Source organism: Cheilinus undulatus, linkage group 17, assembly GCF_018320785.1.
Source record: "Cheilinus undulatus linkage group 17, ASM1832078v1, whole genome shotgun sequence".
Taxonomy (NCBI): Eukaryota; Metazoa; Chordata; class Actinopteri; order Labriformes; family Labridae; genus Cheilinus; species Cheilinus undulatus.
In genome coordinates this window covers 20,115,087-20,136,119 of record NC_054881.1, presented here as the reverse complement: position 1 = coordinate 20,136,119, position 21,033 = coordinate 20,115,087, and the positions used below count along the sequence as shown (strand labels likewise).

Below are 21,033 nucleotides of genomic sequence, written 5' to 3'. Positions count from 1 at the left end.
TCTTAGATCAGATCAGTTTGGTTAACAGCCAACCAAAGTCTGAGTTGGATTGGTACAGGAGCATAAAAAGTTCTATCAGTATGTCATTACCACAGACACACTAAGACTCTTAAATCCCTGATTGAAATAAGATAAAATAAGACAGTTTCCTCAAAATTTCTCCAAGTAACTTGTGTAACTTTTTCAGTTTCATCATCAAACTACACTCACAAACATGAACAGTCTTATCTTTAACATAAAAAGTGCTGCATTATATAATGTCCCTGAGGTGCTGCTGCTGATTCTGCTTTTTAGTCCTTCACATGAACATTATACCAACTGCTCATACTTAAAAGTCACTGCACTGAATCTCCAGGCAGGCGAGCCTTTTCATGAAGGCTATAAACACAGTAATGATCGTGTGAGAGCCCCGACGAGGACAAAATTAGCAGTAATCTCAGAGTGAGTTCAGCTACAGTGTGAATCCACATAAATCCTCATGGGATATTAAATAAAACCCCACCTGCATGGAACAACTGTAGAGAATCAACAGAAACACTGCCGATCTCACCAGGGAAGTAGTACCCTAAATGGAGCCAAATATCAATAAAGGGGTTTATTTTTTGTTTCCTTTATGGCTCACCTGTATTGTAACGATTCGTGGCAGGGGCTGGCGAGTGTTGGCTCCACCTTCAATGGCAATCCCAAGGGTGCTGGCACTCTTTGCAACCCTAACTAGTGTAGAGGTGGGCTCCAGCAGGCCCGGCTGCATGAAAAAGCAAAGAAACACAAGTAAATACACAGGAACAGCTTATCTTATACATATTTATGAACCTGAAAATATTCTGACATTGCATAACCTCCCTTTGTCTGCTGTCCCTTTGCGCCTCTACGCTTACATATACAGTATTTTACATACATTCTCTGCCTGTGTTTACCTGGAGAGCTTTATTTTCGGCACGCGCAGGAGTACTCCCTATAGATTTATGCATTTGTAAAGGCCATGACTCCAGAGTAACATAATTTAAGTCCTTGGTTACATGAGCAACACTTCACAGCATTACAAGAGTACATAAGAAATACATCTCAAGTCATTTATAATGTGTTTCTATCTTTCAGTCTTCTTTATTCCAGCACTGACAAAGTTTCTGTTCCACTGGCTTCTGTAAAGTTAAAGGAGTTTATTTCTTAAACCTCAAAGGGGTTTTAGCAGGTTATCAAACAGATTTAAACAACACTTTATGTATGTGGTCTCCTGATGTTTAAAACCGGTTAACATAAAAAGATTTGTGTGTCCACTAATATCATTTTTGTGCTGGCAGAGTCCATGAGGACATGTTCCATACAAAACCAATATAGTTCTGCATTTTCAGTGTCTTGAACGCAAAACACCCTCGCTGTAATTTGAAAAAAAGTTCAGCCTCTGCAACTTTGCTTTGCCTTTAATGTTACTTTTTTCTTAATGACCCATCAAAATGTAGAGGGGGGGTGGACATCTGTAAGTAGCTTTAAATGCAGCAACCACAATGGAGAGATCACTCTGACTTGTCTTTTAGGGCAGTGGTTCCCAATCTTTTTGCTTTAGAGCCCCCACCTTGTGTGCAAGAAAAGCTGACTCCCCCATAAAGATTCACAGAAATAAAAGTGACACATTGCTGCTAAAAGCAAACATTGATTTTAATTATTTTGATTCAAAAACTGTAAAATATGCTAAAACATACTTTCTTACCTAAATACCTTTGTATACATTATTTAGACAGGCTTTAATCATGATTTTACTTATTGCCATTGGAACCAACGTTAAGGTACAATTTCCACATCTGGAACAGGACAGGGTTTTGTTACTTTGGCTTTATGCTTTCTTTTGATATTTCCTGAGTAAGATCAATTTTTCAGCTTACAGAGGTACTTAAAACAGACCTAAAGGTCACTACTCAGGGAAGCAGAAGTTAATGTTTGTAATGTTATAATAGTAAACAGCAATGAGAAGTGATCTGAAAGTGTCAGTTTTGTCACTTAAAATTGTTAGTCGACTACCTTTATTCCATGAGCAAGACTAAGACTTGATAGAAATAGATCTTTAATGACAAAAAAGCTGCACTGCACAAACCAAGTTTAGTTTTCATTGACAAGACTAAAAAGTTAGTGCTGTACTGTTGAACATTTAAAATCCATGACATTTCTCAACTCTGCTAATACGGATATTTTACATGTATATTAGTTTCACAATTTGGCTGCTTAAACTAGTTAAAAAAGCAAAAAATGCCTTGGCTAAAAGTGAAGGCTGAGATATGACATTTTATCGACTACTAAGTCTTCTTTAACTTTAATCAGATTATAACCTTTGAGAGTGAAACTGACTAAACATTTGACTGAAACCAAAAGACAAAGACTAAATTTTCAAAATCAACCAAAATCAACACTGCTCTCAAACTGAGGTTGTGAGTCTTTAAATTTAAACTAAATGTCAAAATTTACTTGCTATATTTTTTGTAAATTATACTGAAGCTCAGCATCAGGACACAGTAGTCATATGCCTAACCATGATTGGCTGATGGAGAGCTTATCTGGATTATTGCCTCCCAGCTCTCACAGCCCATCACAGCTTTTTCTCTCAACAATAGTGTATTCAAATATGATATACTTCTCACTAATCCCTGCTTGCATTAAAGCTGATGCACCACTCTGCTGCAAGAAAGCTTCATTTCCTCCACCCCAGCCTCCTCCTTTATAGCATAAAGCTTGTTGCACCCTCATATTGAGATTCACGCTACTATGGATTAATTACTTTTGAACTAATTTTACTGTATTCAGTATGAATTGTCACAAATGTGTCTATCCATATGGGGGTATCTGGCCATGTGCTACCTGGATAGTCAAAGCATGTTGCTTGCCTGACCCAGGGGTTTCTTTTAAGCAGAGCTTTATACTCCAAATAAAACTGTATATCCATTTTCTGATAAAATGGTCAAATGTATGATGAGAATATTCCTGACAGAATTATACAGTTTTGCTTCGGCAACAATGGTTGTTACCGATCATGCCAATAAAATATTTTGAACATGAGTGCTTCCAGTGCAGTAAGCACCATGAACGGACTCAGACCCTTTTTGTCTTGAACCCAGAACATGTTCAGGGTTTTCATGTCCATTCTAAGATAAACATCAATGGTGCACATGTGATAAGAGGACACAGAATATAATCGCAGTGTCCTCTGTTTAATGCAGGTGAGGGTTTTCAATGCTGCGTGTTATGACCTCTGTGCACCGTGTTTTCTGTTTGTAACAAAGAGAAGCAACAACGGCCTTTAGACATAGATCTTTTAAAAAGAAGTGTACAGCATCAGAACAATGGGAAACTAAAATAATTTGCACTCAAGACACCCAGAGGAATAGAAAACACTGATTTGGAAAGGGTTTTGTGTACATAAATTTACTCATGGACAGATATTTTTTCATAATGACTTGGTTTCTATCCACCAGTTGTTGGCATCTGTAGTTTTAAGTGCATTTATTGTTTTTTTTTAATCTTGCCACATACAGTTTTCCGCACCTGCTGGAAACTGAGATTTTGAATTGTAATTGATGTGAAAGAAAATGATAAAAAAAAATCATATCTTCATGTGGCTGGAACTTTTATCCTCATCACCTCTGCATCACTTTTACAAACTCGCTCACACCTACCCATAATTCAGCAGCAGTGATCCTGCTGTGAGTTTGACTGACATAAGGATGAGCAGGCTGTTACAACACTCAAACAAATGTCCTCTTTAAGTTGTTTTAAGGCTGTTTTATGAGCACATAACTTTTCCCTTATCACCACACTCCTGTTTGACTCTCAGGAACAAACAGGAAGTAAATCACCTGCTCCTGTGTGATAAAATGCAGCTTTTTATGATGCAAAGTCAATTCAGCCTCTCAATTTTCCTTCTAATAATTCAAATCTTAACCAGACAGTGAATCAAAAAGCCCACTCATCATAAACACTCAGCCTGCTCACATCCTCACATGTTATTCTGCCCATCAATCAAAGAAAACCACAGAGCGGTTTCAGAGTTTCATTAGGCTACAGCGCAGTGAGCGATGGAAAAAATGATGGCGCATATGACTGAATGAATGACATGAGTGACGGATGAATAAATGAGAGAAACAAAGACACACTGAGTGAGTAAACAGAGGGAGGAGAGAAGAGAGCACAGTTAGGGTTAAGCAGAGATTCAGAAGGAGGATTAGTAATAAAAAACATTGATTTATCAACTGGTCACAATGTACATTTTCAGTTAAATCACGAATGTTTCTACTTTTATTCTTGTGAGGACTCAGTGATGATAACACTTCAGTGGTACTTATTCTAAGGTAAACCAGCTCCAAAGTTTGGCTCAGTATTTGAGTCAAGGTGGGAATATAAAATCCAGGTCCCAAACATTCCCTGCTGTTCCAAAAAGATCTTCATTTTAAAAAATCCAAGCTTTAAACAAATTCTACTTTTAAAAAAATCCATGTAATTTAAAAAAATATTTATATAAATCAGACAGATATGTCAAAATGTTTGAAGGATGTCTTCATTATCAGACACAGGTGACCTAGCGGTTTGGTCCCAGCCCTGAGGCTCCTTTCCCACATATTTCCACAGTCGTATCTCTTTAATAAAGACATAAGAAGCCCAAAAGTATAAAGCGAGATCTGGCTGCAGAGTGTTCATTTGGAAAGTAAGCTTTAGCAAATGTAGCAAAAGCTCCATATCTTACATAGCTTCTTTGTGAACTTAGCTTTAGTTACATAGCTATGTTAGCTCTGTTATCTATAGGATAGCTAGCTTTAGAAATGTGAGCTTTAGCAAATGTAACTATAGCTTATTCATAGCCTTGTTGTGAGCTTAGCTTTAGGTCCTGTAAGCTATGAAGCTACATTATCTACATAGCTTACACAGCTAGCTAAGCTATGCTGGCTGCACTGGAATGTTTTGATGAATGACATTTGTTTTCCTGTAAGCAGGCTGTTTACTTGACTTTAAGCCTTAAGCATATCAAATATTAGCTAAATTTAAATATTGTGCACCCCTCCTACAAATTCAAGCATTTCGAAACTAAACAACCAAGACTTAACTGCAATTTTTTTTTAGCAATATCAAAATATCTAATGACCAAATCAGGCTTACTTTAACATTTTTTTCCCCAAAAATGCCCATTGTGTAATAAAATGCTATCAATTTCAAAAATGTCAGATTTCAAAAGGCTTTTAAGCCAATATGGCGTTGCAGGGAAAAAAGAAAACCCCCACACATAATTACCACATTGTTCCTCACAAAGATAAAAACACAAACATCACACACTTCTACATTAATTAAACATACTTCTAGTTCCATAGAGTGTTACACTTCACTTCCTCTAACTGTTTGTCTAAAGCCTGTTCCGGGTCGCCCCTCACCGGTTTGGAGGGACTGCCCCCCCCACCCCCCTGGGTGTCTGCAGGTTGGTGTGTGCGTGAGGAATTGGGGCTGCTGTCTTTGCTGACATGTCCTGACTCAGCTATGTCGACCCCGCTGTCCTCACTGAGGGTCTGCCCGCTGTCTGACAGCTGAGACAGAGCGCCACCTGGGGGATGAAATCACAGTGTGGAAATCACAACATATTATTCCAGCAATAAACACCGAAATTATACTGAACAAAAGCATCAAGTATTTTGGTATCCCAATCTAAATACCTTTGAAATCACTGCTGGCTCTATCCTTTTATTTTCTTGATTTTTGAGTACACCGAAACAAGTCAGGAAATTTTCTTTGTTTAAGATAACGTCATGTTAAAGCAGAAAACTTCAGACTTTTAAAGCTGCTCTTACAAAAGACTAGATGCAAGATTTACTGCTTACAGAGATTTGAGTGATTTGCATTAAAATTTAATTTGTGTTGCTTATTCTGAGTTATTGCTCTTTAAATCACTTCAAGGCCAAACGAAGTCATATTTGGAGACAAAATACATTTATGAAATCCTTTAGAAGTGAAACCAAGCATTTTCCTACTTATGCAGACAAAAATACTCAGGCCCACTAAAACTAGACTTTGTTGGGGGAGTATTGCACAGACAGGGTCAAAAATGTATGTGTAATCTGGACAGTCACATAATTGTTTACATCTAAAAGTAGACTTTTTAAAAGACATCTAAACATCAGCGTCTGCACCCTTTCCCTCTATGTTCCTTACCTCGGGCTTGGGGCAGCGGTCGCACCTCGTTGACATCGGGCTCTGCGTTTGGTCTGTGAACCTCCACTGTAACAAACTTTTGTTTAGAACCTGCAGAGGATGCTTTGGACATGGACACTGGTTTAAGAGGCAGAGAGGGGGGCGGAGCAGGAGGGGCAGGGAGTGGAGGTGGCGGTGGAGGTGAGGGTGATGAGGGCACTGGTTTGGTGACTCTGCTGGGGGACTGGACTCTGGGGAAGGGCCCGATGCTGTGCTGGATAACCTTTGATAACTGTGCAGAGGTAATCTGGTCTTTCTTTAAAGGAAGTGTAGGGTCTTTCTTTCTGACCACCGCATAGTCCCGAGACGTGTCCTTTGGGTGTTCTCGTTTGTAGTGCGGCGACGGTGAGGTGGGGGTGCGTCCTGGCTCTTTGCTGTGGTTGTGAGAGGGCGGGGCTGTGAAGTACAAGCCTGAGTGGGATGATTCAGATGAGGGGCATTTGTTGAGCTGATCTCGTCTACTTGGGCGCCTCTGTACGCCTGGTGGAGGCGGGGGCTTGAAGGAGGGGGGAGAGTCTGCTGTGTTGGACTGAACATCGTCCTGAAGTGAGAGGATATATTTATTATTGAAGGAGTGACAGTGTATCATAGAACAAAATACAACCTCTCAAAATGGGACCAGTGTTCTGTAAAGAGATGATACTTAGCCAAATAAAACTGATCAGTGGTCTAATGCACCAGTTACATTCTGTTCTGACTAAATGCGTAAAGAACACACTTGAAACTAGTTCAGATGTGGCTTAAGTTATGCCTAAATTTGGACACATCAGTGAGACGTAAAGTTTATCTGAAACAATAGAGCAAAGCATCAAAACTAACCAGAATATTATCAGCTATATAGGATTTTTACTTCATTTGACCAATCATTGACAAAGCATTTCTCTAAACGTATGTTAGACTGTCTTCACTTGTGTCTGATTGGCCAACACCATGTCCTGAGAGCATGTAAGTGTCCAACATTGTATCACATCATAAAGCCTCACAGATTTCCTGTCCACACCATGTCCAGATGCTTATGTGACATCTAGAGCTTTCTGAATGCAGACAAACAGAATCTGGCCCTTTATTTTTACAAGCCTTGACAGATTTAGACCAAATAGTTTTGTCTCTGTGTTGATAATAGTCAGAGTATAAAACATTTCAAACATGGATATGTTTTTGTATTAAAGCTCAAGAACGTAACATTCGATGAGAACTGTGTACAATCTACTCTACTCCCTCTCCCTTCCTGTTCTTCTCCGTGTTTGGGCTACATAGCTTCACCCCTCTTCTCACATACCTCCTCGCGAATGTGCTCATCCACTGAATCAAATACTGACGGTGCAAATCTCTCGTGGACTGATTTAGCTCTGCTTTTCTGCTGAAATCAGTGGCCGGATTACAGGCAAGAAAACACTTAGTCTCAGCATGAACAAATTCTACATAGGACTGAACATTGCTGGTAGCTCCGCCATTGTATCAACTTCTCACTGAGCTTAGAGGCGGAAGCGCACCTACTACCATGGCCAATAGGACACTCCCTCCTTCCTGAGCTGTAACTGGATACGAGTACTAGCCTCCTCATTGGGTGGAGCATAGTCCCTTGCTGATTTTCTTCAAGTAAGAGTGCAGCACGATGAGACGTTGCAGAAGTATGTTATTCTTTTTGATGGCTTCAATAACAAGACCCTGACGTGTTGTTTGGTTTTTGTGGGCATACGATACTAAAAATAAATAGCTTACAGTTTTAATGTACAACTATCTTCACTCTGTCAAATAAGCTAAAAAGCTCTGTTGTGTGAGAAAAATGAAAGAAAATCAAAGAAATTCCTATTAGATGCTCCCGCTGCCTTGTCATCTCCCTCTTTCCTTGGTTCTCCATCTCAATGTGACATCAGAGAAAATAATGGGAAAACTAGGAAAAATGTTGCACCACATTGCAATGTATCACTCATAATCAAACTGATTCTGTCACTGTTGCTCACTCCCATCACATGTACTTAGGACATGTACTGGCTTAAAGAAACCACTAATAATGAGTGGCAATCCTCAAAATGCTAAATGACATCCTGCAAGTGAAGCATTTTTGATGCATCCTATTTTCTTCTCTGCCACTTGAGTTGAGATGGACAAGGAACAAGGAAAGAGGGAGATGACAAGGCTCCAGGATCCTCTGAAAGAAACATTTTCTTGATTTTTTTTTTTTTACATTCTTTCACATTCATAGAGCATGTTTGCTTGTTTTTTAAAGGGGAAACAGTATTGCATCAATAATGTCCATGTCTGTGCTTTTACATGTTGTGTCTGACTTGTGTCAACATGGAGGCTAACCCAGACAGCTTACCACCATCAGAAGCCTGTCAACATAAAGCACCACACTTCCCTTAATTCAATGTCAACATAAAAGTTAGAAATATAATTCTTTTAACAAGGGGACAGCTTAGATTTACAGGGAAGAGATATAAAAATTTAAGGCGATGCAATATCTGACACTTGCATGCTGTTAGAATATGTTGTCAAGCCGACATAGGATCCATCTCAGCTAGAGCAACACCTTAAATGTTAATAGAGCGTAGACTCCATCATTAGTCAGAACAATGTTCAAACTTAGTCTGAACTCATGAATAGCTGGTGCAACCTAATGCAGACCTGGATGTAGAGAGCTATTACTGCAAAGATTAAATGCTGGAGGATGCAATTATGCAATTACTTCACACATCAACAATCTCATCTACAGGACATTTGTATCATCAGGACTGTCCTGAATCAAGGACGCTGCTTCTGCTTGAAAGAAGAAGAGTTTAAAATAGGACACAGAGACACATTTGCTGTATAAAAGTGCAAGTTTTTCCTTTTCTCCACTTTAATGTTAGTAGAGATCTGCTTGATTTTATGGATTATAGTCACGTCTATATGTATTTATAGTGGCTTTGAAAAAAATGTATTTGTGTTTTGAGATACTAGTCCACTGGATTTGTGCAGCCTATGCAAAGAAGAAAGGGGAATTTCATTTCTGGTACAGTAACAGCTTTGAGAAATGACTTTTTTTTGGTAACAAAAACATTTTCCAAGGTCACTTTGGATATGTACTCCTTTAAACTCCATCCTCCTAAGGGAATAATACCTCCTCACAGTGTGGTGTTTGGTTTCCAAAAACATCAGGGAGATATGCAGTATTTGAAAGGACAATGCTGTGAGCACCACAAACAAATCTGATTTAAATTTTAAAAACATACTTAGGATTTTAGTTATTTGGATGTACTGAAGCTGGAGCTACACTTGCTGTCTCACCTTGTGTTTGCATCCAGCTTGTGTCATAAGTGTTGTAATTTTACATGGCTATAATGCTTGCTACTAGAGGATTTCTGTAGCGGGGCTACAAAAGTGAGGCCATTCCATATACAACAACTACCTGATGAGTTGGATGTAAACTACAAACATGGTGACACTCTAAGAGGATAATAAAATGTTAATTCTGAGATCGGAACTGATTTTATAGCAACATCAATAGTAGCATGACACCAGCAAAACCTGGGCCTGAATTACTAGTGATGTTGGGAATTAGCCATGTGGTGGATTTCACACACAAAGACTCAGCCTGAACTCTGAACCCAGTTCTGAACCCTGAGTTTTAGTAGTTTTGGATGGAAGCTCTCATACAATGGACTCATCCTCGCAGTAATATTCATCTTTTTTAGCATGTCCCTCTCCTACCTGAAGGAGACCTGAGGAGACAGGTATTAAAAGCAACTGACCCTCAAATCTTAATTTTGGGACAGATTTCTGCTCCTGTTTGGCTGCTCATGACTCTTGTAAAGAAATTTTGCTCCATTAGCAAATTTTTTTTCCATCTAGTAATTCAGGCTTTGGTTTTTGTTTCTTGTATCCAGAATTTAGTTGTGTTGCTTGTGGTGTTTTTCTCACAATCGCCCACTTGGTGATGAGATATTTTTTGACAAGGAAAATGAAAAATTGGATTTGAGTTTTTACATGAAAAGACAAACTTTTGAATGCATTTAATATTACAAACACTTTCTTTACCACAGCACCAGTTTTCAGACCATACCAACCAACTTGAGGATGTTTAAGGCATCCAAACCAGGCTGAACATCGCCGCTGCTCCTGCCGTGTTCCTGTGTTTCAAGGTTAAATTGCTCGGACACAAACTGAACAGTGGGATGAACACTGAGACATGAATATCTCCACAGTGGATGAAAAAAAAAAGACATAAAATGAGCTTAAAAGAAAAGTTTACAAAAGAAAAGTAAGGTATGGTTTGAGTGGCAGGTAGACTAAAAGCTTTCTCCTTAACCTCCTGCACAATTTATGCTGCTCTTAATAAACAAATGAGACGTCCTGATATGTCTGGTTGCTTTACATACTGCAGACAGATGCTACCATGAGCCTTCTCTCCTTACAGAGAAAGAAAGAGCGATGATGATCAGTGACATCAGTGACCTGTGTTTACTCTCCGTTTGTACACACAACACAGAGCCATATAAAACTCTTTTTCTCCCTTTAATTTGGTGCTAACTCTTGTTCCACTCCACCTTAGGTCACAAAGCAAAGCCTGCATGTCATCTCAAGTATCTCCATCCATCCTGTACACTTCCACTCCTTTCTTTGCCATTATCTTCCCACCCCTCCTCTCCCTTGTGTTGCATCCATCTTTATCAGGCCAAAGCAGGAGCTGTGCCTGCCTGACTGCCATTCTCACCAGAGAGATGTCTGTCAGCAGCGTGTTCAGACTCTCCGGAGGATCCCCCTCATTGCTTTCAGCCACACTGTCGTTCTGAGGGAGAGGAGAGGTGAAAGAGAAACGGAGGGGAAACAGAGAGAAAAACAAAGAGGGTGTCAGTGAGCAGATGTTTACTAGAACATAGCAAAATTAGATTTAGCAAATGTTCCATATCTCCTAGAGAAAAAAGACAACATGTCAATAACAATCATCATTTCTTGTCCTTAAAAAAAGGCAATTAAATAAAGCATGCACAGGCAACACTAATACACCCTCATCCACCAGCTAAACACACATGCTGTGAATCAATACAGAGCCATCAGCTCAGTTCAAAGCAGGATTTGGCAGCTCAATCCAACCAGCCTGGCGGAGGAGAGGAGGTAATTTGCAGCAGATCTGTGAGCGATTTCAGAGCCACCGCAGCTGAGTTCAGAGAAATGTTGCCCTTCATTTAACTCTGCCACTAAACCAAAACAAAAGCCCCATCAATTCAGCTTAATTACCCCGCCTTACTGCACAGGGAGCACTTACAGACAATTTATCTATCACCAGAGTCAATCCACTCTGGTCATGTCGAGAAAGCTGCTGTGTGTGGTTAGCAGTAGGAGCATGCAGCGCGTGCATGGTTGTATGATGGTGTTACTCCACATTTAGCTGCCACTGAGCGTGCGTGTGGATCTCAGTCCAACCAGGAATCATATCAGGCAGCTCTGCAGGACAGAATGTGCATTTAGCGAAAGCACAGATGTGATGTAATTTTCATGTAGCACTGTGAAAATGACAATGTAGAGGCGGTAGAAGTGCTGGCTGCTGGGAAAAAAACAAAATGAAGAATGCCAAATGCATTACTGGATGTGAAAGATGTAAAGCAGGAGGAGGAAAACTGAGGTTTGGTGCATAAAAATCTGCTGTGTGTAATTTGTTTGTGTCTAAAACAACTCATTCTGTCAGCAACACTAAATTACATAAGAAACAACTGTTAAAATTGCAACATTTCTATGAATATCTGCCTTGAATGTTGCCTAAAACTACAGTGAATCCATCCTGTTGTGATGGATGTGGTATGTGGTTTAGCATTATCTTGCTGGAACATGCAAGGCAGTTCCTGAAAGAGACGTTGTCTGAATGGGAGCTTATGTTGCTCTAAAACCTTTTCAACATTGATACTGCCTTTCCACATGCGTAAGTTTCCCACACCACAGGCACTAATGCAACCCTATACCATCAGAGATAGACACAGCACCCGTGGTATTCAAATTTTGATTAAGCTGACCAGAACAGTTTTCCATTTCACCTCAGTCCATTTTAAATGAGCACTGGCCCAGAGAAGACCGCAGTGTTTCTGGATTGTGCTCACTAGGGGTGCAGCAGTATGAAAATGACATGGTAACAAGCTTTAGTAACAAGTCCATGGTACAGTTTTTATTTTTCAGTTGTCTCAGACCATTTTTGATGAGCTCTGACCCAGAGAAGACAGCAATGTTTCTGGATTGTGTTCATATAATGCCTCTTCTTTGCATGATACTGTTTTAACTTGCATTTGTGGCACAGCCAACTGTGTTGACAGACAATAATTTCTGGAGGTGTTCCTGAGCTCATGCAATAATCTCCAGGATAGAACCATTCCTGTTTCTAATGCAGTGCTATCTGAGTGCCTGAAGATCATGAGCATCCAACATTAACCTTCAGCCTTATTCCATGCGTAAAGAGATTTCTCCAGATTGAATCTTTTGATGGTATCATTGAGTAGATTGTGGGATAATCAAAATATTCACAGTTCTACACTGAGGTACAATTTTCTTAAATTATTCCAAAACTTTTAGACACAGTTTTTCGCAGATTGGTGGACCTCTGCCCACCTTACTTTCCTATCATGTTGCAAAATGCTTCTCCAGCTGTTTTTTTTATTAGTACCACTTACTTTTCCAGCCTTTTGTTGCCCTGTCCCTACTTTCCTGACATGTTGCTGCCAAAAATTCAAAATGAGCTAATATTTTTCTTGAAATATTTAGGTGTCTCAGATGAAACATCAGATATTTTGTTTATGTTCTACTGTCAATAAAATATAGGTTTATGAGATTTGACATTCATTGCCATTTTGTTTTTATTGACATTTTACAAAGCACCCCAACTTTTTTGGAACTGGGGTTTCGCAAATTCACTCAGTCTTTTATTTCTTCTGGTATCAGGTTACTGAACTCAGTAACAGTCATTTCTACTGACATTTTAAAGTTCTGGGATGTATAGCTCTTGTGTATTAATTGATATTTGTTATTTATGTGTTTATCTTATCTTGCTTTCTCTTATTTTGGAGTCCCTCTCTGACCTCTGCTTCTTTATATGATTGTTGATAAGTTTCAGCTGAATGTTGGTTACTGTGGACATGGGTGAGCCACAAATGCATCCCCTTACTAGGATTAATCAAGTTTTCTGAATCTGAGATTTGATGTTTTGTACCAGTAGACACATCATCATCAGAAAAATCCTAATCATCAAGCATCCCCTCATTGCGCTGCTTTACCAGCTCACTCTGATGATCTGCTACAAGTTACAACTCCTGCTCCTGATCAGGTGAGTCACAGGTGTCATTTGAGGTGCAATCATGATCTGGATTTGCTATTTTTAGAAAAAATAACCTTTAAATCTATAGCCTTAGTCATGTAATCAACACTGGGTGCTTCTTTAGCTTTTGGCAGTAGTTTTAGTTGCTGCAATAGACCATGTCTCTCCCACAATAAAGGAAGCATCTCTATTTATTGGTAGATTATCAAATAAAAAAACAGTGTGACCAAATGTAATCAAGGTTTGGCTTGATTTTTAATAGCCTTATGTTAGGCTAGCATGTATTCATTCAGGCTGCAGCTGTGTTTGTGTGTCCACATACATAATGTATACTTGTGTTCTGTTTGTTTGTTTACATTCATGTGTGCACATGCATTGGTATGCAGCTGGATATTTGCATGCGATAAGCACGATTCAGAAATCCAGTATTATTATCCTCCCATACCCACCCAGCTCTCTAATCTGCTTTACACAGCAGTGGTTCATCCACCCATGGGTGAAAACAGATGACACTCACCGAAAGAATACAGATCAAACACATACACATACATGTAAATGCCACGTCAGGGAGGAGGAAGCACAGATAGAGGAACCCTACTGAGGCTCCTGAATGAATCTGAAGGAGTGTTTGGAAGTAAAATCTGCAAACAGCTTGTCTACTCTGTTTCAGATTAGACACTGTGTGTGAGTGTGGGTTGTGTATTTGTGTGAAGTGAAGTGTAGGGGTGGAGATTGGAACCCTGCTTCCAAAGGGGCCTAAAGCCTTGTGGGTAGCGTGAAGTTATGCCAAGGGGTTGAGTTATGTTTTTGAATGAAATCGCTGCTGCACAAAAGGTTGGTCGAGAATGTTTTTGAATGCAACTGGATTGTAGGCCAATACATTTGAAAAGCATGAGCATTGTGAACCAGGTAAGTAAAACCACCTCTGCACTTTGACTTCTTACTGGTTCTTTTTGCTGTTTACATTCACTCTGTAACAGTAAGCAAGCCTCTGCTTTTTGCTTTGTGGTTGGTCTAACAACTTTAAAGTGAGTTACTTTTACCCTTTATGGAATAAGAGTTATAAATTAACACTAAATAAGGAAGACTAGGTATTAACTATGGACTTAATGACATTGTGATTAATGCATTAATGCTGACAGCCATACTTTTAAAATGTAGATAGATATGTAAAGCCACAGACAGGCTGACATAGACGCTGTGCAAAGCAAGTACACTCGCTGTATGTCTCTGTTATTACAGACCTCAAACTAGGAAAGAAAGGAGCACATATTTTAACTTAATGCCGTCCTTAATGTTAGTTACTCAGAAACAAAGATGTGTCGTTTGGCTACATGACAACACTTTCATGTCAGAGCTGTTTTCTATCACATATCCCTCTCATATGTTACTTCGTTATGCCTTGAGTGTGCATTTAAACTGGTTTACCACCCACCAAGGCTGCCTATATGGGGGCAGTAAAGTGGAGAGCTTTCCAAAAAAGGGAAAAAGTGGCAAAATGGGTAAAATTTGACAAAAAGAAGTTGTAGAAATGGGAAAAAAAGTATCAAAAATAGGGGAAGTAGCAAAAGTTGGCAAAAATGGGGTAAGGTAGCAGAACGTAGTGATAAAATGGGCAAAAAGTGGAAAAAAGCAATGCAAAACTGGGCATAACTCAGCAGGAAAGAAGCACAAATGGGCCTAAAGTGGCAAAAATGGTTGATAAGCAGCAAACATGGCGAAAAAATGGCAAAAAGGGGAACATATGGGGGGGGGGGGTTAAAAAAAATGGGATTAAAGAGGCAAAAAAAGTTCCAAGGAAATGGCAAAAAAATGGCAAAAAGAAGTGGCAAAAAAAGGGCGAAAAAGAAGCAGAAATGGGTTAAAAGTGGCAAAAGGAGGGGCAATAATAGTTTGAAAAAAGTTCTAAAAAAGTAGCACGAATAAATAATTCCAAAATCAGAACCCGATAATAACTTCACACACTTTGTAGCTCTAACATGAGGAAACTGTTAGCCAGGATGCTAGCACAAGTGCTACTGAAATAATCATTAAATCACAACCGTGGAGGACCCATTCATTTGGGGGTTTCAGGGGCCCAGCCAATTCTGTGGGCGAGCCTGCCGCCCACCACTGAGTAGATGTGATTTATCATGTATTTTTGTAAGTTTGGGTCCTAGGAAGAGATTAACTTTCTTATTTGAGTCTTGAGCTGAAAAAGTTTAGGACCACCTGCCTTAAAGTTGTACTGATTACTAGCAAAAAGTAAAACCGCCAGTCAAACTCAGATTTGTTTAGTAATTAAGCGCTTTTACTACAACTGTATTACATTTTAATGTCAAAATCATTCATCATAAGAAACCCTTCTTGATGAGCACATCCACAATGATTTTTGTTAGTAAAACTGAAGAGAGCACAAAGTCTTGACTGATTTTCTTGGTAATAAATATGCAGTACCATCTGTCTGAAAACAAAGTATGCAGATTCATCTTCAGAGAAGTATGTTCCTCTAAAAAGAATCTAAATGTGAAAAGGCAAAGGCTGCAGCTGTAATTTCCTTTTTCCCATCACAAAACTAGGAGAGAGTTTAGTTTAGCTCAGTAATAACACGGATAGTCGATGTGTTTATCATAAAGAGAAACATCAATTTCTTCAAAAAACACTTCTGATCAAATCAACATAAAAAAAGGAAAAATGAGAGAGAGCACAGAGCAAACAAATTCACTGCAAAACCACAAACCAGGTGAGAGCAGGAGTGTGGATGTGTGTAAAAATCTGCCCACAGCATTCATCATGTTCAGGAGCAATTCCTACCTCCATCATATCTATCAGCCAGAGCAGCCTTTCCTACAGAGGGGGGAAGAGAGGGGACAGGGGAGTTTTTGGGTGGGATGGAAGTGAGGAGATTACTGAGGTGGAAGAAAACCACAACCTATCAGATATCAACTGAAAGACATTTCAATCTCAACAGGAAGCCACTGAAACGTGTCATTGTTCAGCCTGACAAAGTCCACACCAGAGCACGATCTTTCTTCCGGCACAATCTGTTAAAATTTGTTGAAATGTATCACACCAGCCTCTGCCTCTGCTCTCACACGTACACAGAGGCATGCAAGCAACCAGCAGAGAGGGAGAGTGAGCAGACAGCCAAACAGAGAGGAGACCGATCACAAACCGAACAGACAAGCAGAGAGAACGGCCAAAAAAACAAACAGCAAAAAGAGCAGCACATGGAATATGAAGTGGAGAGGGAGAGCATACAGATCCATCCGAAAACATGCCACATGTTTCATATATTAAACATAACAGTGAGAAAAGAAAGAGAAATCTTACATGCATCAAACCAGGAAGAGCCAGATAATTAACGAGGTAATTAACCCGGCCTACCCGTGCAGAGCTCAGGGTGGTGTTGGTCATGAAGCTGGCTGAAGACGATGTCAGGGTGTCAGGATACGAAACCATAGAGAGGGAGTCCGGTTGGTGTGCCGTGGCTCCACTCGTCCCCTGTCGCGCCTTTAGAGCCTGAATTTCCCGTCGCAGCACCAGCCCGTCAAAGAGCTCTAAGTCCTGTGGGGTGACTAGGCCTCGCACCTCCGACAGCAGAGAGAACTGAGCAGCAGAGAGACGAGAAGAAGAGGCAAAGGTTCAGAGGTGGCCGGTGGACTTTTGTTCAGTTTGGTGCTGAAACATGAGGGAAATAAGCTTTAGGAGCTGTTTAAACAGGAAAGCTAATAAATTTCATTTGTTACATAAGACTTGTGAAGTGTTTAAGCCAATGTTTTTAAAACTGTTTTTGTAGCTTCAACACCAAAAAGCTGTCAGGTGGTGCAACTGTATATTAGTACAAAATATATGTACATCCCTGTATTCTTTCTGAGGGAAATCTTTGGCAATTACCCCTGAAAGTGTCCACAGTACTCCACACGGGTTTATTTTGCAGGTGTCTTTTGTATTTACTGTATTTTATCATTGTGGCTTGGCCAGGTACTATAAACTGGACATTTCTATATCAAAAAAGTCAAATTATATTAACTGTGATTGGTCTATACCTTCTATAGGCACTGTATCTTGGCATATTTTTAGTTTTTTTTTTAATAGGAAATGTGTATTAAAGGAGCTGGTAGGATTTATTTAAAATTCACACTAGTTTTAAGCCATGATCACACCATACTCATTTTGAATTTTTCTGTTCTCTATCACTACTAAAAGAAGTTTAACCACAGACAAGCTCTCAGAAAGATTGCAGTCCAGAAGCCCTACATTTATTTAAAAATATATAACTCAAGATAGCAGGACAAGCTTTCTGTGGGTGTGTGATACAGCAATGTTCTCCAGAAATTGGAAATAAAACACCTTTGATTTATTGTGCTTCGTTACAAGGTGAACCTCTACAGACTGTGAGAAAATCGAGAGGCATTTAAAAGCTGGGGAGGATGGGAAAACTAAATGGAACATCAGCAAAAAGCCTGGTTATAAATCTGAAAAGGGTCAGAAATCTTCAATTTAATCCTTGCAGTACCAAACAAACAGACTGTACAGGAGTAAATAAGTCCTGCATATAGGAACTTGATCTTTTTCTTTCTTTTATAAACCTTTCTTACCTTTGCATGTGTGTTGAGCAGCTCGAACAGTGCGATGACTAGCTGCTCCACACCAATGTGCCCGTCCCGGTACTCCTCCACATAGTAATTCATCGTCTGACGCTCCGACTCAGTCAACAGGTGACGCGCCTGCTCCTCCAGCATGGCCCGTGACTGGTTCACCAGGCTGGACAGGGTCACCTGTGATCCTGCTACACCTTTATAGAAACCAGACTGTAGAGATGAGGGAGTAGGGAAACAAAAACAACGATGGCATCGTTAGTTATTTCATTGATCATGCTTTAAAATCTATCTTATGGTCCTGATCAATTTCCTTTCTCATATTGTCTGGAAAAAAGTATGTTTTCTCCAAACAACTGTATTTCCTTTATTCTTCATGCAAAATTTGAACAAATAATATTACATTTACCTTAACCTAGCAGCTATTTCACTGCACTGATGTTGAACACATGGTAATGTAACCTTGTGTATCCACATAAAGTTAGCTAACAAACTTTCATCCTGAAGATTTCAACACAGATTTTGGACATTTGAGCGTATCAGTGTGATGTTTTACCTGAATGCAGTCACTTTAACTGTAATAAGCACAATGAAGCATATATTAGATATAATATATAAACTTAAAACAAAAAGTAAGGAAATTGGTGTTTGGTACATTATTTCTTTGTTGTAAAAATGCTTCTTGGTAATAAATCTTTGATTTATCTAGAAGATTTGGCACATTTTTGGCACATTTTTCATGGGCGCAACCCACATACTCAGCTCTGCTGCTCATCCCACAAATGCATGATCCTTACAGATGTGGCACCATTTTAAAGGGTAATAAACAGGCTCTCCAACGGTATAAGTTTTATTGCAGAGAAGCATTGTTACAACAAAGAAATAATCTATCAAATACAAATTTCCTTACTTTTTGCACTAAGTTTATAATATTCAGAGAACTGAGGATGAGGAGTTGACATGTCACTGCACTATTTAACTGTGTGCTCTTGGAATGAAGCAGGGTTGTAGTCAAGTCAGATGTACATTTTAGGACATCCTCGGGTCTCGGAGTGAGGTGTCAGTTGTCATATGAAAAAGTATCAGGTCTGAGAAAAAAAGGTGTCAGGACAAAAGGCGTCAGGTCTAAGGAAAAAAGACATCAGAAAACAACTCGTTAGTAGTTAGTCAGCGTCCAGGCCTCACAAGAGTACAATAAGAACAGGAGGACCAAGGACCAAAAGACTCTGACTTTCGTCCACATGTTGAGATACAGGAAATGCCACACTATCTTGCTCAGTGGACCCAGCACCCCAAGGTTTTGAGTCAAAGTCTGCGGTTGGTCTCAGCAGTCAGCAAATCAATGGATTACACTGCCAAGGTAGATGAACTGCTCTACAACTTCCATGCCCTCAACATGCACAGACACAGATTGGATGGCAGCATCCCAGCGTCGTTGTGCATTCCCAACGGCCTCCTCAGCTAGTTAAGAGCCCCGCAAGGACATCTACAGTCTCCATAAGGATTACAGCATCATCTTCAAAGTCAAGATCAGTGACCGGGACATCGCCAAATGACACTCCACAGTTCGCTTCCCCTGTTACCCACCACATTAACCAGTCTACCTGGATGAGTGCCAACCTTTCTGATGTTCAGGCCACAGCTTACAGGTAGGTCTATACTCACTGCATCTGCAGCATTCATTTGGAACTCACAACTGGGAAGGTCTGCCTGATACAACTCCTCAAAGTAGCCAGGACATCGTTCCTTGATATCTGATTCCTATGTCAGGATCTTGCCATCAGAGAGCAGCATGCAGAGGATGCAGCTGCTGCTCTGTACGGCCCAGTAAGCCAGACGGGTATTAATTGTGCCCAGGTGGTCCTCTTCTGTCTGACACAGGCCAAGAATCCTGGGCTCAGCATCTCTCTGCACTGCCTTTGTGGCCTCACTCCTCAGTCTCCTTGCCAGTTTGTTACCATCAAGTCTTGCCCTGCAACTAACCTTAATGATATCAATGGTTCCATTAGAGGTGAGGCCCCCACTCCTCCTTGGCAACCTTGGGATGCATTCTCTGGCAGCAGGCAGGGTACCAGACTTGAAGTCTGCCCAGAAACTCAAGATCTCAAGAGGTATCTGGTGTTCCAAGAGTGGCAATGAACAGGCAGTACAACATTTTAACTGCTTTTTGCCCCACAAGTATTTGCTTGGACAACATATGTAATGTTTGCTTGGAGTGAAGTTTTTTTTTAAAGACTTCTTAGTTCAAGAAACATGACCAGCTGATCTGGACAGCATGCTTTGAAATTCTTGTAGTGGGTCTGCAAGTTCTTCTTTGGTTATGATGAGAAATAAAAGCAAAATCGTGAGAATCTAGGGGGAAAAAAAAGAGATACGCTGCTGTGTCTGTACTGTACTGACTCGACTCAAGTCTGACCCTGTCTGGACCTCAGAGGAGGGCCAGGGATCCTAGCCTTTACTGTGTATAGACTGTGCGCCACATCAAGATGGTCCTGGGCAGAGAATCTTACCTCTAAGGTCCACACATTCAGCCATATTATGAGGGAAGCCTCAGCCTAATAAGTTCACTAACAGTATGATACAATGATCATCTTTGATTGTATTTTGATGGACAGATTATATGAACTAGGGAGTATTGTGGTTTTTGACAGTCCAACAGCGCACCAGTAGCATTTAAGTCTTATCTTGTTAACAACTCAAAAGATCTTTTTTATTGTTCATTTTTAGGTCATGATCATCTCATTTTCATCATAGAAAAAATGTTTTTGTTCCATTTTTTATTGACAAAATTAGCCCTGGATTCTTTGAATGATGGAGAAAATGGATTATAAGGAAGAAAATAAAAAAATGTAAAGTAGGACAAGGATGGGATTGACATTAGCCGTAAAAACTAGAAAAGGTTTTAAGAAGGATGGAACAGAAGATAATATGTGAGCAAAGAAGGAATGACGATGTTAA

At 39.9% G+C, this 21,033-nt stretch overlaps 1 protein-coding gene across 1 annotated transcript in view; it reads right to left on the bottom strand.

Moving 5' to 3' along the window:
- The window catches only part of whrna (whirlin a), a 241,157-nt gene that overhangs the window by 11,975 nt on the left and 208,149 nt on the right, over positions 1-21,033 (bottom strand). Inside the window, exons 7-12 of the mRNA XM_041811492.1 lie at positions 18,076-18,288; positions 16,862-17,083; positions 10,913-10,987; positions 6,178-6,757; positions 5,406-5,572; positions 623-745 (exon numbers count right to left, since the gene is read on the bottom strand). Of these exons, the coding sequence (XP_041667426.1) occupies positions 623-745; positions 5,406-5,572; positions 6,178-6,757; positions 10,913-10,987; positions 16,862-17,083; positions 18,076-18,288 (1,380 nt within the window). The remainder of the gene's footprint in view (positions 1-622; positions 746-5,405; positions 5,573-6,177; positions 6,758-10,912; positions 10,988-16,861; positions 17,084-18,075; positions 18,289-21,033) is intronic.